This window comes from Poecilia formosa, unplaced genomic scaffold (genome assembly GCF_000485575.1).
Source record: "Poecilia formosa unplaced genomic scaffold, Poecilia_formosa-5.1.2 Scaffold128, whole genome shotgun sequence".
In the NCBI taxonomy this organism is placed as follows: Eukaryota; Metazoa; Chordata; class Actinopteri; order Cyprinodontiformes; family Poeciliidae; genus Poecilia; species Poecilia formosa.
This window is the reverse complement of record NW_006800067.1, coordinates 869,413-885,049: the sequence shown is the minus strand read 5'-3', so window position 1 is coordinate 885,049 and position 15,637 is coordinate 869,413. Positions and strand designations below refer to the sequence as shown.

Below are 15,637 nucleotides of genomic sequence, written 5' to 3'. Positions count from 1 at the left end.
AAGCAGTTCAGCTGTGTATTTAAAGTCACCATCATGTGATTTCATTACTCCCATGGGGGCAGAGATGCTTAATAATCTGTCATATAGTTTTAAAATAAAATCAAGAATTCAGATTTTCTGTTTAGAAATATTACTTTTTTTTGACTGCTGGGGTCAAAGCAAACACATATTTTGTGACTTTTTTTTTTTTTTTTTAATTTAGAAGAAATAATCTGCATGTTTAAAGCTAAGAGGAGACAGTAGATGCTGCTACTTTCTAAACCAAAAGGGGATTTTCTATTAACGCATTTTGCTGCAGTTTCTTTACCACCAGCCTGAACAATCCCTGTATCTTAGCAGGGTGGGGTGAATGCTGAGTGCTTGTGTCAACATGGGGCCTCAAACTGTGGGTTACTCTTTCACGTCTCCCCTCTGCTCAATCCCTTGACCTTGTTCAATTAGGGGGGGAACATGGTTGTGAATGGTCTCTGCAGTTGGCACGATAAGAAAACAAAGTGTGTAGTTTGCTGCCCTGCAGGACGAAGTAAGGGGTGACATTTCCTGTATCCTCCGGCTTTTGTTTTTTGTTCTGTGTTGGAAGTCCCAGAGTCATCACCCTGTTTATTGTTTCAGCACATCACAGCAGCCTGAGGAGGAAATATCTTGCACCAGCAAATACTGACGAGGTGTTTGGTGGGAGACTGGGGACAAAGGAAAAAACAACTTTAGCACATGCTCCATGTGAATTGTCTGCTTGCTTTTCCTAATGGGCACTCAGTAGCTCTTTTGGGAATTGACTTACTATTAGTTAGGATTTAGATGATTAAATGATTATTGTATAGATTTATGGAAGCAAAAGCATATATTGTACCCTTTGTATATGCTGTCTGCATCACTGTTATGTTTTTGTTAATGTAGCCTTTACTTGAAAGGTATAAAAACAGACACAGGAGAGAGTTGATCCCTTGTTACAGTGGATGGCTGTGACATGGAAGGAAAAAATGTCTCACCGATAAAAACTTGTGTTAACCGTTTTGTCTCATTTTGCTCTGATCACCACTATGGCAAGCAACCGGCCACAGACGTCACCTAAAAAAGTAAAGAGAGTCCGCCTTTGTGTAATTTAATCTCAGTGTAAATCCAGCAGTTCTGAGGAAGCTTCAGACATTTTGTTAGAGGACAAAAACAAAACATCACAAAGACCAAGGAACACCACAGTGAGGTCAGGGATGAGGTTCTGGAGAGGTTAAAAGCAAGGTCAGGTTATAAAGTGGTAACTCTGGAGGAGCAGCAGAGATCAATGGCTCAGGTGGACGAAGCTGTGAACATAACAATTGCAAGTTGCACAACCACAAAGCTGACCATTGTGAAAGAAAGGCAGCTGTGACAAGTCCTACTTGGAGTTGGCCACAAACCACATGGGCAACAACGGAAACACTGTGGAAGAGGGAGGACTGATCAGATGAAACCAAAATTAGTTTTTCTTCTTTCTCCCAGGCTTATTTGACTGAATTCGACTTATTTGGCAAATAATAATAAAAAAGAAAAAGAAAACACAGTCTCTAGATTTGCAAAGTTGATAAAGGTATTGCGAAGCAGACTTGCATCTAGTTGGAGTGAAAAGTGAACATGTACATTTTTATAAGCCTCTTCATTTCTCCTGCAGTTCACAGTTATATGCTACTTTGCAGTGGTCTGTCACATTAAATCACAATGTACAACAAAGTTTTGAGTTGGAACTTTACAAAATGGTGTAATGTTCAAGGGGTTCGGAGACAGTAGATTATTAAGCGTTACAGTTTCTAAAAATGAGGCAATTATTGACAGAATACATTTCTAAGCTACGATGGTTTTAAGTTCATGCATGCACTGAGTGCCTCAACATTGTGGTGCACAGGAAGTACTAATTGTGGTTGGCTAAAAATAATAAACAAAGGTTTGATTCTCAGTTTATCAGAAAAAAAAAAAATCATCTTTAAACGGTGCCACGGTGCTGACAGACCGGGTGTTTTCTCACCCAGTAAGACCACCAAGGCTGCAGTTCTAAGGCCACGCTGTCGTAAACGTCTTCGTCAGCAAGAACTCTGTTTACAGTGGGAGAAAAAAAAGGAAACCTTAGTGGGAGCGTTCCTCTTGTGTGGTTAGGTCTGACTGTGTGAAGTAATCGCTGTGTTATACTTTGAATTTCCAGCTAACTGAAGGCCTGTGCATCGGTTTGAAGAGGAAATGTGACCAAAGATAAGTGGCTTCTTAATTCCCACAAGATGTCACTATTGCTTAGAAGGATTTTAAACATTCTTCAACTTTGTGTGGACTTTTAAAAAAATAAATTCTTTATGTTTGACATAAACAATTGATATATACAGACAGAAGTCAAATAAGCGATTTCTACTTTAGAAAATAGTTCAATTCACTTTTTAAGACTCTGCAGAGGAGAAACACGCCACGTAAAAATGCTGCCTTAAACAGTAACAAAAGTATTTTTGCTTAATTTCTATGAACATTTGTAAAGGTCCACTTTAAAGTGCTTTTAGCCAGCTAATAGTCAGGTTACTTTTTCCTAAACTTAATTCAGTTTAGAGCTAGTCAGTTGAGCTTTATAGATGGTTTTTGTTGCGTTTTACTCTGATTATGAGCACCTGTACTGTATATAAAGATCTTCCTTCTGCACTTCTTACCAACAGAGCCATTTAACAGATTTGCATGTTATGGAAACGCAAATATATTTCAGTCACTGAAACACACAAAGTGATGTTTTCAAGGATTTTCTCAATGATAATCATGACGATGTTCTGCTTGGAGCGAATGAAAACATGCAGTTCAGTTTCTCAGAAGAGATTAGAATGTTACATTGATCATATCAATAAAAGTGTGGGACATTTTCTGTCAACTGATCGTTTAAAACATGAGCAGCGGCTGAAACGTGAATGGTTGAGGATGGTGTCAAAAATGTAAAGTGTTTCCTTTAAGTGTTCACATCCTTGAATGAAAGCTTCCACTCCAATACAGCGTTCGTCCTTCCTGGATTCATATCTGCCATCAGTTATGTTGAATCTGATTTAGCTAAAACAAAGTTCAAAAGTCACAATGCACAGAAAGATTACAGCGGATCGGTGGGACTTCTTTGTAATCAGTTGGGTAAATGGTTCATAATATTCCACTGCATTACTCACACACTGGCACAACAAAGCAATGTTGGAGGGCAAAAGAACCTCAGGAAGTCCCAAACAGGACTGGTCATGTTCAATGTGTGATATCAATCTTTTATATTCTTTCTTTAGTCACATGAAGAAGAAAAAAATCACAACCTTTAGCAACTTTTCCCAAGTTATTTTAACATACAGATATTGTCAATGTAACACTGATTAATTCAGGTAATAACTAAAACTGAAGAGACAAACTATTTATTTTATCTTTGGGACTGGGACTTCTGGAAAATATTCTTTGGACAGGTGTGTCTCAAACTGAGTTACTTGAACACCAGAATAAAGAACTTATTGATTACTAATTAAGGTTTTATCAGCCGTGAAGCATGAATTACAGTATGTATTGGAGAGTGCTTGAGATTACAGCTTGCAAATGCACTCCGGGGCAATGGAAAACATTTTGGGGACATGTCCTGTGGTTTGATAAAACTGAAGTTAAAGTATTTGACCACAACAGTTATTATTAGTTTAAAGGAAAACAGGAAACTTGCAAGCCTGAGAAAACTGTGATATACAGGGGTGGAAGTATAAAGTTGTGTAGGTGTTTTCTTGCAGGAGGGCTGATGCACTTCCCAAAATAGATAGCACAATGAGGAAGAACTTTGTGCGCAAATGACGAAGCAACATCTCCAGATATTACACAAAAAAAAGAGAGAATGGAGCTCCAACTTAAAAGAATTGTTTTAATTGGTCACATGTAATGAAATTAACTTTCTTAAACTTACTTAATTTACATTTGTTTAATTTGGCAATGTAACGGCCTTAATAAATTAACTTAGATAAACTTAATTTGATTACTTTTGACCTATTAGTACAATATATTAAAGTTGGATCACCTGTTCTTTTTTTTCAGTGAGTTCAAACTTGTGCACAAATGAGATTTCCAAGTGGACAATTACTCAGAGACCCAAAGAAGTTGATAGTGGAAAGAGCAAACATAGTCAAAGTTTTGGAGTGGCCACCACACTGCCCCGATTACATTTCCATACATATTCTCTGAGCAGATCTGAGAAGGTGTGTGAGACAACGATGGCCTCCAAATACATATCAGTGAGACTCGTTTTATGAGGCAGATGAGCAAAAATGACAACAAACTACCGTTACCTGAAAGGATACCCAAAATTTGACCCAAGTCACACAAATTAAAGGGAACTTATACCACATATTTTAAATTTGCTTCCATATTCCAGAAAAAATAAGTGAAAAATGAGTGTTCATTCAATTATTGTTAATTTTGGTAATGCTAACTGTCCTAAAACAGGAAAAGTCCTATATGATTTTATGTGAGTCAATGAGAAAAAGTTATTAGGTTAGATTTTGTGGTGTTTAGACATTATTTAACTATTGTTGCTTGATTTCTGTTGCATTTTCTTGCCTTGAAAACGTGCACGATTTATTCACACATACTCATTTTTGGCTTTGCAGTCATTAAATTGTCCTTAAGTTGATATTTTCTTTGTTAACCTAAATTATTAAAATATCTATTAAGTGAATTGAAAAAAATACACTAAATAAAATATATATAGGCTCATAAGTTTGTTTTGAATGGAAAATCATGACAAGAGAACTTTTCAGTAGACTTAATAATAAGTCAAAGCATGTAAATTGAATAAACAAGCATTGACAAACTATCGCATCGTAGGCAAAATTTTACTTCTGCTGACATTATTTTTTATTTTTAAGTCAGTCAACATGATTTATTACTATGCTTATTATCTAAGACTAGGTCACACAGTGATGTGCATTCATACTCATCACATCTTTTCATGCCATAAACACAAACTTCAATGCTTTTTCCTTTGTTGTTATGTTACAAACTAACATAACGCAGCAAGTTTTGATATTCCATTACAAAAATGAAAAATAATTGTTGTTTATTTGTACTCAGCTCGTCTGAGTCAAGATGTATATATTTTGGCGTACATCTCTGCCAGCGCTGTACCTCTATAAAACTAAAATGTTGCCCTTTCCTCTTTGCAGAATAGATCAGCGTCAGTAACTTTATTTTTGACCTGTCATGCTTGTTTGTCAGTTTTCATGATGGCGTTTGTGAACTTGTATACACCAACTAATCTCTGAGGTCTTCAACAGAACAGGAGGGCTCTAGGTGATTTCTGAAAGTTGTGCTGGGTTTTATTTATGGATATTACAGTGAAGTGGGCTGAATAGGCTCTTATTTGAAAAAGAAAATCACTCATCATTCAACGTAATTTTGTGGTTAAACTTTGACAAAATGTGGAAAAGGTATGTGAATACCTGCACTTTGAACATTTTTGACAGGTTATTCAACCATCCAACAAAGTAAACAAACAGTATATATTTATAGTTGTTTTCCAAAGTTTAAACTTAAACATTATAAGCAACTATTATTCGATTCTTAAAAGTTTTCCAAGCTGGCCGTGTTAACGTGCAGTGAAGACTCATTGCTATCTTGATCTAGGTCTTCTTACCCTCATGGTTCAGAGGAAATATGTGATGCAACAACAGAAACCCCCATCAGCCCCTCTGAATTTATCAATGGAGAATAGAGCAATTCAGCGAAAACGGTCGGGTTTGTCCCTGTTCTAAAATAAGTTACATTCTGAGGGTTAAAAAAGAGTATGGGAATTGTTTAAATTGCAATCATTTCCTTTCATGAGAAATGCTAATCATTTTTGGGGACCTGTTTTACTTCACTTTCTGTTATGTCAGCCATTTTTGAAACGAGTGGGCACTGGTTTTGTACGTATTTATCAACACATCACGAAGACAGGGTAAGCGGTTCTCAATAATTAAAGATTACCTGATTAAATGTGGAATTGAGCAATGCTTTTTGCCTCTGTGTTTACATCACGGTCAACGACTCCGCTTAGAACGCGGATCTGCCCTCTGATTGGTCCGTTTGGCTGTCAATCACTGCTGTTTACATCAAACGTCGCTAGGTGGAATTTCCCAGGTTACGGCATAGACTAAGTAGACTACTTCCGCAGTAGATGTCTGTCTAGCCACAGAGACGAGAGGCCACAGCAAGCTGAAAGGTACCAAACCAAAAAAAACCCTCTTTGTTCGTTTTTTTCGGTTCGTCGTGTTGCTCCTCTTTCCGACTTACTTTCCGCGCCGACAGGAGCCCGTCTAGTGTAGAAATATCGGACTTTAAAGGGCTTCCTGTCCCGCATTGTAGCCAAAAGCTAACGAAGATGTCGTTAGCAATTTGCATGACAACAGCGAAAACTAATATTAGCCTTCTTCAGCCAATCAAGGTAGCTATCATCAACCGGATTGGGCTGTATTTTAGGCTCGAGTGTTAAATAAGTGTTTAATATTAGAATTATCGTTATTTTTTACGTATTTCCTCCCTCTGCTTTTGTCTTTCTTCCTTGCTTATGAGCGTTGTGGTTGTATTATTTAGCCCTCTGGAACGCCAGCACTCTCTCCCTAAATGTGTCACCCCTGTTAGTGAAGCATTAAGGTGGGTACGTTGCTGCTTTTGTTGTCACTCAGGCGGTCGTTTCTGTATCAGGCATCAGCGATGGGTTTTTCACACTTACTGCTAGAAACTAGAAGTTAAAAACGTGGGCTTCGGTGGGCTTTTGAGTGGGTGTCTTGAACCATCTGCAAATTACTTTCTGAGATTTTTGAGAGGCTGTTATATGTGGATACCCAGCTTTTTGGAAAATGATCAATAACCGATATAATCAGTGTTTCAGCAGCTGTTCTGGAGAAATACATAAGAATCAGTCCTAGCTGTATTGTTTTATGTAAACACTGGACGTCAGTGTAGATATGTGTAATCAGAACTCTACTATGTATAGATCTTTTTTCTTCTGTTGAGCTTTTTTGTGAGCTTTATTTTTATTTTTTTTCACATAAAATTAAAACAGTTTTCCCTTTTCCCACAGTTCAGAAGATCATGTTTAGTAAGTGAACGACGGCGATGGAAGGGAAAGGTCCGTATCGCATCTACGATCCCGGTGGGAGTGAGGTCAAGGCCAGGGATGAGGTCGTGGGGGGCAGCAGCTATCGCCAGCTGCTGGAGGAGAACAGCATGCTGAGGGAACGGATGAAGGGACTTAAGAGCTTAGGTAGGTTCCACATCAGAGCTTGTTTCTGATGTCTGGGAAATGAGGATGACACATCTCTGCTGAGTGCTAGGGATTATCATTTTCTTCGTGTTATCTATGGAACAGAAAACAGAAAATGATTTGAAGAATACCTCTCCCGTAGCAGTCTGCATGCCTTCACTTTCACAAAAATGAAACGGTTGTGAAACAAGGGTTATTACATATTGTAAAACTTGAAAAACTTCCTAGGTTATCTTTGGACATGGTTGCATACCAGCAGTGTGATTGGACTTTGACTCACCAAGGATGTGTCTTTATTTCCCTCGGAACATCTGTCATGTCCTATTTACTGACTGCTCCTGCTTGTGAAAAATACTCATCTGAAGCGTCGTCTTAGACTGTGACGACGGGATTTCTAACGATGTTGCAGGTGATCTTTTGGAAGAATCCCAGTCGGAGGCTTCAAAGCTTCGGCAGCGGGTGGAGGAGCTGGTGAGGGACAACGAAGCTTTAAAGTCGGCCAGCTACGCCGCCAGTCTGTGTGCGGGAGCGCCGGTTCACACCGAGGCTCAAAGTAAGTCCCGCAGATTTCATCCAAATGAGGAATTTAACTTGGTATCCAACTCGGGCGTGATGACTAGTTAAATGGATATTGCGATTTAGCTTGTTGCCTTGGTTGATTTCAGGCAAACCCTGTTTACACCCCACTGCAGAGAAGGAGGAGCAATCAAGCTGTTTAGGGAGAACACTTCAGCCAGAGAAGCCCCATGTACGTACTGAGTTTTATCTAATGTGACGTGTGTGTGTGTATGTGTGACGTTTTTGAATTGGTGACGGATATCAGCCCTTTTTGGTCTTTACAGGAGGCCTTATTGGAATCCGAGAGGGTGAACATGGAAGGAAGGAACTCTGATGCCTTGGCTGTATGTACCAAAAATAAAAACTACCCCTGAAGTTTTTCCTTTTCTTTTTTTTTTTTCCAAGCAGTTTTTCAGATCAGATGATCCTCTTGCTTTGACTTCAGCATAAATTATTTTCTGTGGCTTTTGAGGCTAAATTCAGGATTTCCTCTGTATAGCAATTTCCTCAAAATTAGGAATACATCAGCGGTGCATTGACTCACCTACGAACACAATACTGGCAGCTCCATCTGAGTCAGTGAAGGGGAAATTCCAGGATTATTACGGACTAGAATTACTCAGATTCATTCACGCTTTACATCCTTGGACATGGGACTGCTTTTATATTTTTAGGCTAAAGTAATATTTTAGTTCACCTTTCTTAAATTTTAGCACATAAAAATAACATTTTTATGTGCTAAAAGCTGAAAGTACTCTCTTGAGTACTAAATTTAAATCCACCAGGTCAAACTGGTTTGACTTTTCAGAGTATTTAGCATCTGCTTTCCATAGAAATAAAGCAGAGTGTTGATGTTGTACAGCAGGCTTTGTGCGGTCTCGAATAAATATGTAAAAGATGGCCTCGCCTACTCATCTCTGACTTTCCACCTGTGTGGCTCTCTCCAGGCGGGGTTGGTGGCAGGAGCGCTTCCCCAGCTTCCTCAGGAGAACAACGAGCTGGCGAGCCAGCTGAAGCGGCTGGAGAGCTCTTTCAGCATATTTGCAGAGGAGTCGAACCCAAACCAGCTGCTGGCTCACCTCGGCCGCATGGCGGTGGAGTTTCACCATCTCTCCTCGAAGGTCCAGAAGAACGAACAGAGGACCTCTCTCCTACAGGTATGAAGCCTGGAAAGTTAATTGGCACATTTCGGATGTCATTGTGAACCTTTTCTGGTAATTTTTTTTTTTTTTAATCTTGAACGTTACCTTAAGAGTTGTGAAACAGCAGTATTTTAACGAGTTAGTAACTTGTGAGGTCTGTTTTAGAAGCAAATGTACACTTTGTCAGCGAATTTTAGCAAATTGGTTCACTTGCAGTTTTAGTTTAGTGTACATTGTTCATTAGAAACTTTCACTCTGACATTTGTAACAATAGAGTGTTACAGGTGAGCAACTTTTTGCACATGACTAACCTGTTTTGCCTAATCCTCTTATTTGGCATAAAATAATAAAGACTTTCCAGTAACGATTAAATAACTTAATTTCTAAACTTATCGCTATGAATAGGAGGTGTGTCGCATATTATTCATTTGAAAGCTTTGAATTCTGCATTTGCTACTGATGCGTCCTTAAAAAGAATGGTATTTATTGAAAGAAAATGAGAACAAGGTTTTTGGTAGGTTCTTAAAGTATTATATTTAATTTTTTGTATTTTAGGGCTGTAAGAAGGCTGAAATATATTTTCTATAATGGTTCTTAAATTTTATTACCTTTAGTTACATCTTACATTTTTATGGTTGCTCATTTATTGCTTGCCACTTCAAATCACTTCTTTTTTTAATTGTTTCCAGTAAGTTAGTTTCTGCTGAAACTGGTTTACTGAAACTCTGCCGTTGCATTACTTAGTGCTAGCTCATCAAACTGGATGCATTTCACAAGGTTTAGCTTCAAAATAAGGATTTCAATGGTAAACATTTTATTAAGCTTAATATTTACTACAACAATGCATCAAGGTAAAGAAAGCTAGGTGTAAAAGCAGTAGCCTCAGGTCAAAAAACATCAAATTAAGTCTATGCAGTCATATTTAATTTAACTTATTTACAGAGTTAAATGTGCTTTATAACACACTTATGTTATTTTCTTATGTTGTTCTGAGGTGTAAATTATCTGCTCTTAAATGTACCTACTTGAAGCTGGCAGCAACCCCAAAGAAGTTTTAACCTAAAAAATTTCATTTTCTGATAAATTGTGCTTTATAAATATGCAAGTCAACACCACTGTATTTATATATATATATATTTTTTTTATTTTTATTTTTATTTCTGCATTGTTTTTAAAAAGCAGGAACTTTTGGGTTAAAAAAAAAAAATCCAGTACCAGTGTACAGACTGGTGGTTAATATTGCAATAAATGTGGGTCTTCTGGTCTCTTTGGTTTTCTAGACGCTGTGTGAGCAGCTCAGACAGGAAAACAATGAGCTTCGAAAGAAAATGGAAGAAGATCATCATATCAGGAATCGAGACTTGGAGCAGCTGAGGTAATGTTTCTCCGTCTCTTTCAGCTTCGCTGGACTTTTGTATTTCCTCAGTTGAGCAGAAAGCCCTTTGTCTGGCTGGTTGAATGAATACCATGTGAGGTCGCGTCGCACGTTACGTCACCTACTGTCATTTTTGTGCACTAAACCTCCCTGCAAGTTGTGAAAACGGCTTCCTGTCTGTTTTGATTTTGTGACTCCACACGTTCTGCAGTTACGCTTTGGTTGCTGCAGGACCACGCTTTCACTTCTGATGGGGAATTATTTGTGTGCTTTCTGTTTGTGTCCCCCTCTGGGTCTTGTAGGTTCTTCCCAAAGGACATGACTGAGAAGGGTCACAGTCTAGGAAAAAACTGGACTCTGTTCAGAAACATTATCATTTTCACTTTGTTGCTTACTTAGACTGGAGAATCAGAAACTGAAGGAGCTGGTCACGGGAGGAACAGCAGTGGTGTCGACTGCTTCACCGTCAGAAACAGAGACTCCAGAGGCCAAAGACGAGCCGGTTAAGGAGGAATCTCCGGCTGTTCGACCTAAAATGGAGGCCACCACACCACAGAAGGTACATTTAAATCAAGGACATAAATTGCGCTTATTATTTACGATTTTTTTTTCTACTTTTTTCCTCATATTTCCTTTTGGAAATACGGTTAGCAGACAAATTCAGTGAGTCTATAACATAACTTCCTCTTATAGGTGCTCATGTAATCATGGATTTTTGTGGAATGAGGAAAATGTTTGTGTATGTGTCCCCAGAGTGGAAAATCAGCAGAGAAAACCCCAGCTAAAGCATGTGACATAGAGGTGTACGAAAAGAAGATCAAGCTTTTGGAGAAGCAGAGAAAGGATGTGAGTCTTCGCTTACTTACTTACTTTTTTTTTTTTTTTAAAGAAAATAGCTGCCCATCCTCTTTTGCCATTGGGGAAAGTCTCTGTGCTCTTTGTTTCCTACATGTTCATTGTTTGTTTGTTTCGCTTTCTGGCGCTGCTCACAGGTTCTGGAGGTGAACAAGCAGTGGGACATTCAGTGGAACGCCATGAAGTCACAGTTTGAGCAGAAGGTACAGTAATGACTTTACGGCTGCCATGAACGGTGTGGGAAGACGTCTGATCGACTTTTAGACCGCTCGAATGCAAATTACCGTGAAAAATATGTTTACATATATATTACAAACACAAAAAAAAGAAAAAAAGAAAACAATCTGACACATTTGATGACATAATACACTTTTCGTTTTGTGTAAAGATTTTTTTTTTTGGCTCTTTATAAAAGTTTAGAGGAAAAATCATAAAAGACTAATAAAAAATGTAGAAATGCAACAGAACTGACAACAAAATATATCTGAGTTTATAATAAGCTTTTTTAAGCGTGTTAAATTCAGTTTCCCACTGTATTCTGAGTTAGAGGTGGCTTCACGTGTTGTCTGATGGTTTGTGTCTGTCTCATTTGTTTCCAAACTGCTGGTTCTGCTACCAAAGAAGGAAGGAGACCATTTTTGCATTTTCCCCAGAAAACAGTTGAAGCCCTCTTTCAGTTTTACCATTGAAATCATTTGTTTGTTTTTCTTTTTAAATCGGTGACAGTTTTTAGGCCAACTGCAGGGAAACTTACGACTCTGAAGTGTGTGCGCAAACAGTTGGCAGTGAAGTGAAGCAATTACATGCTTGTCCTTTTTTCTTTTCTTTTTTTTTTTTTCTCCGTTTCAATGTGCTTGTCCAGTGGAAAAGGTGCAATCTTGCAATAGCTTGCTATTTGAGCATACTTACCACAAGGCCTGTCACACTTCAGCAAGAATTCCCCTCACCTCTCCGGTACCCGCTGACTTCCTGCTGTGGTGCAGTCAGAGGGCAGCAGCGACACACGGATGTACACACACTGTCTCACAACGGCGCTCACACACCTGCGTTTGTGCACGCCCGCAGCCTTGAACATACCGACATTCACACTCTGCAGAGACGGGGACACCATGCAGGCTTAGGTTTAAACCGCAGAACCCCAGATATATCCATTTGCGTCACTACGGTTCGTTCATATTTTATACAGAGATAGAACTGCGTGTTCGCAAATGTGTCCTTTTTGCGGCTTGGTTTGTAATTTGATAACGTACATTTCCTAAATGCTCTGTTTCAACACAGGCACCAGCAGATGTTTATCTTTACCAAAGTTCTTATCTTCCAAGTTTTTCTTTTTCTTTTTTTCCATTTTATGCATTTTTCTTTTTTTTTTTTTTCTTTTATGTTGCGTATGCAGTTTTTGTACACGAGTTGTGTGTGACGAGTGTTCTTGAGACGCATGTTTTAAACTCTTCCTTAGATCACAGACCTCAGGCAACGTCTGGCCGAGTCCCAGAAAACCGTGCTGGAGCTGGAGGCCGAGCGAGAGCAGAGGCAGCGCGACTACGACAAGAAACTGCTGCTGGCCAAGTCCAAGATCGAGAACGTACAGGTGAGGATGGAGAGACACAAAACCCACTCGTGTTATAAAAAAATATCTGAATAATCAAGAATATAAGAGACTGAACAAAGTGCCACTGGCTTTGTTTGTTTCAGGGCGAGAAGGAGTGTTTAAACTCTGAAACAACTGAGCTGAAGCAGAAGGTTCGCTACCTGCAGGATCAGCTGCTGCCCCTCAGTAAGCAGAGGGAATACCAGGAGAAAGAGATCCAACGCCTTAACAGGGTGAGCAAAAGGAGAAACAAATTCAACTCAAACTCAGTTTCACTTGTTTTTTTTGTTTTTTTTTAAACGGTCACTGTCTTTTTTTTTTTTTTTTCCAGGCCTTGGAGGAAGCCTTGAACTTGCATTCCCCCTCAGCCTCTCAGCAACCTCCTGGACCGGGGAACTTTGCAGATGCAGCCAATAACCTGAAAAAACAGGAGCTGCTCACACAAATTGCTGTCCTAAAAGAACAGGCAAGAAGCCCATCACAAAATATGAACAGTCATGCTTTAAAGCTGAATCGTTCCCACTCCGTATGTCTCAATCTTGGCTCCAAACCATGTTTTCTAAGGCCCAGAGCGTCCATGTTTGTTTTAGTGGAAAAGAGAAAAATTAAACAATTATTTTTAACACAAAGGGTTAGGAGCTGCTTTTGGAAAAACGTTATACAACTTATCTGCTTTTTTTCTCCCCGTCATATTTTAATAGCACACTGCGCTCTTTAATTTGTCCCCCATATTGATCAACATCAAAAAGCAAAGATAAAATATTTCGGAACAATTTTAAGTAGTGTCTTGTTTTTACTTTTAATCCTAAGTAAAATAATAAATTTTCTGTGTCTGCTCAACAACTGCCACTAAAACAAAATGAACGGATATCCTTGGGTTGTGATATTTTGATGCATTACTTCCAGTCAGACAAATCATCAACACTCCTACAGTGTGCAACTTAAAGTTTGATAGTTTGGAACAAAGTTACCATTATAACATTGAGCTAAAATCTAAATACATGTTTTTTTTCTTCCTTATCAAGGAATATGTTTGGTTAAATTTCATATTGTTTTTTTAAACCTCACTCAACCATCATACCAACTTTTAAAAAAAATAAATGCATAAAAATAGGGTGTCCCAGTTGTTTCTGTGGAGTAATTTTTATTGTTGTTTTTTTGTGTTTGTTTTGGATTAACTTTACACTGTATGTAAAGTTTATACTTTATTTCTTGTTAATAATATTGGGTGCTAAATAATTTTTAAAAACAATACAGTGGATTTTTTTTTAAGAGTATGTTTGATATTATGGTTTTGTTCTATCCTCTGTGCAATAAGCCTAGGAAACAGGATTCAACATAAAGATGCCTCTCTTTCAGAGAATTGTGTGTATTTTATTTTATTTTTTAACTTCAGGTGAAAATCTTCGAGGAAGACTTTAGGAAAGAAAGAAGTGACAGGGAGCGAATGAATGAGGAGAAAGAGGATCTGAGGCGGCAAGTTGAGAGGCTCCAGGGTCAGATTACCAATTTGACCAATCAAGTGAGAATCATTTTGTTTGGCGTTTTTATATATATATATATAAACACCTTAGAAAGATTTTGCATTTAAATGATGCAGTTCAATACTATTTCATCTTAATGAGAGCTAATTTCTACATGTTTTCCTGTTTTGTGTTTGTGTGATCCAGCTACATCAGGCTCAGAACGAGTGTCAGAGAGAACGAACTGAGAGATGTAAGCTGGAGAGACTGCAGATGCAGCATCACAAACAGGTACTGGCTGCTGAGCTTCATAGTATTACAGCTTCATTAAAATGCTTCATACAGTAACAGGTTATGTTAGGCTAATTGCTAAATCAAGGTGGTCATTGGTCATGTCTTTCAGTAATAAATAAGTAAAGTAATAATAATAAAAAAAACTTGTAGACCAGTGCCCCCTTGTGGCTGGAAAGAGTCAGATGCAAGAACTTCAATAAGTTGATTTAAAAACAACAACCACCTGCTTTTTGTTAGTTGTCCAGTGCATTTGGGATCAGCAGGTGCAGCAGGGTTGAGGGTCTGCAGCGGGGCCATGCATGACGTTTACATGGACCGCTGCAGGCGTTACACGGATTGGAGATCACATTTGTACTTATGACACCTCATAGGGGCAGCAGCAGGAAAGACGTACCTCAGACCCCACGTCGGGCTCAGTGAACGGCCCGCTGAGCCCTCCCTACTGTGGTCCCTTTGTGCAGGTGGGAACGCAGGGCCTGGAGGGCTGGCCCATTCACTTCCCTCCCCGGATGCCCAACGCAGCGGGCGCCACGGCAGCAGCCACCGCCGCCGCCGCAGCAGCAGCAGCAGCAGCAGCAGCACCGCCCCCAGCTCGAGACTTCCAACCTGTTACCCCGGTAAGGGAGCGCTAAACCCCCCTGTCTCTCTCCCTCTTACCCTAAGTTTCTTGTGAGGATCAACTTAAGGATTGCTGCTTCAGGTGTGGAATATTTTTGTTTTTAATCTTAAATTGTGTTTGGTCAGGGTTTTCCTTGGCAGATGTCATTCCCTCAACCACGAGGGGCCAGAGCAGTAGGAGAGAGCTCAAGACCGCCACCAGAGAATGCAGGTGAAGGGCATGCTCACATTTTCTTTGGCTCAAAATGCTTTATATGTGAAGTATTTTAAGTCAATTCTCCATCTACTATGCGAAACATCTGTTGTGCCTTGCAAAAAACCTTCGATGTTAAAATCACAAAGTTTTCTAATTCTTTTTATTTTATGTGATGCACCAGCAAAAACTAGCGTATAATATTATAAAAATAAAACAATTCCCTTCTCACCCTCCGCGGGTGGTCTCTTTCATCCTCTGAGCACGGGTCCTCTACCAGAGGCCGGGGAGCTTGAGGGTTCTGC

General features: G+C 39.1%; 1 protein-coding gene across 5 annotated transcripts in view; it reads left to right on the top strand.

Annotated features, from left to right (window-relative positions):
* tnip1 (TNFAIP3 interacting protein 1) overlaps positions 1 to 15,637 on the top strand; it is a 21,350-nt gene that overhangs the window by 3,114 nt on the left and 2,599 nt on the right. For 3 of the 5 annotated variants that reach the window (XR_001663284.1, XR_001663283.1, XM_007561549.2), the window contains exons 1-17: positions 6,097 to 6,202; positions 7,064 to 7,246; positions 7,656 to 7,799; positions 7,912 to 7,994; positions 8,089 to 8,148; positions 8,752 to 8,961; positions 10,227 to 10,321; positions 10,721 to 10,880; positions 11,075 to 11,167; positions 11,314 to 11,379; positions 12,633 to 12,764; positions 12,869 to 12,997; positions 13,096 to 13,230; positions 14,161 to 14,286; positions 14,435 to 14,518; positions 14,893 to 15,138; positions 15,266 to 15,350. Coding sequence is in view for 3 of the 5 variants with exons in the window: in XM_007561549.2 (XP_007561611.1) it covers positions 7,099 to 7,246; positions 7,656 to 7,799; positions 7,912 to 7,994; positions 8,089 to 8,148; positions 8,752 to 8,961; positions 10,227 to 10,321; positions 10,721 to 10,880; positions 11,075 to 11,167; positions 11,314 to 11,379; positions 12,633 to 12,764; positions 12,869 to 12,997; positions 13,096 to 13,230; positions 14,161 to 14,286; positions 14,435 to 14,518; positions 14,893 to 15,138; positions 15,266 to 15,350 (1,996 nt within the window). In the remaining 2 variants the exon portion in view is untranslated. Of the gene's footprint in view, positions 1 to 6,096; positions 6,203 to 7,063; positions 7,247 to 7,655; positions 7,800 to 7,911; positions 7,995 to 8,088; positions 8,149 to 8,751; positions 8,962 to 10,226; positions 10,322 to 10,720; positions 10,881 to 11,074; positions 11,168 to 11,313; positions 11,380 to 12,632; positions 12,765 to 12,868; positions 12,998 to 13,095; positions 13,231 to 14,160; positions 14,287 to 14,434; positions 14,519 to 14,892; positions 15,139 to 15,265; positions 15,351 to 15,637 lie in introns of those variants that run through there. The other 2 variants (XM_007561552.2, XM_007561550.2) reach the window with 2 other exon arrangements.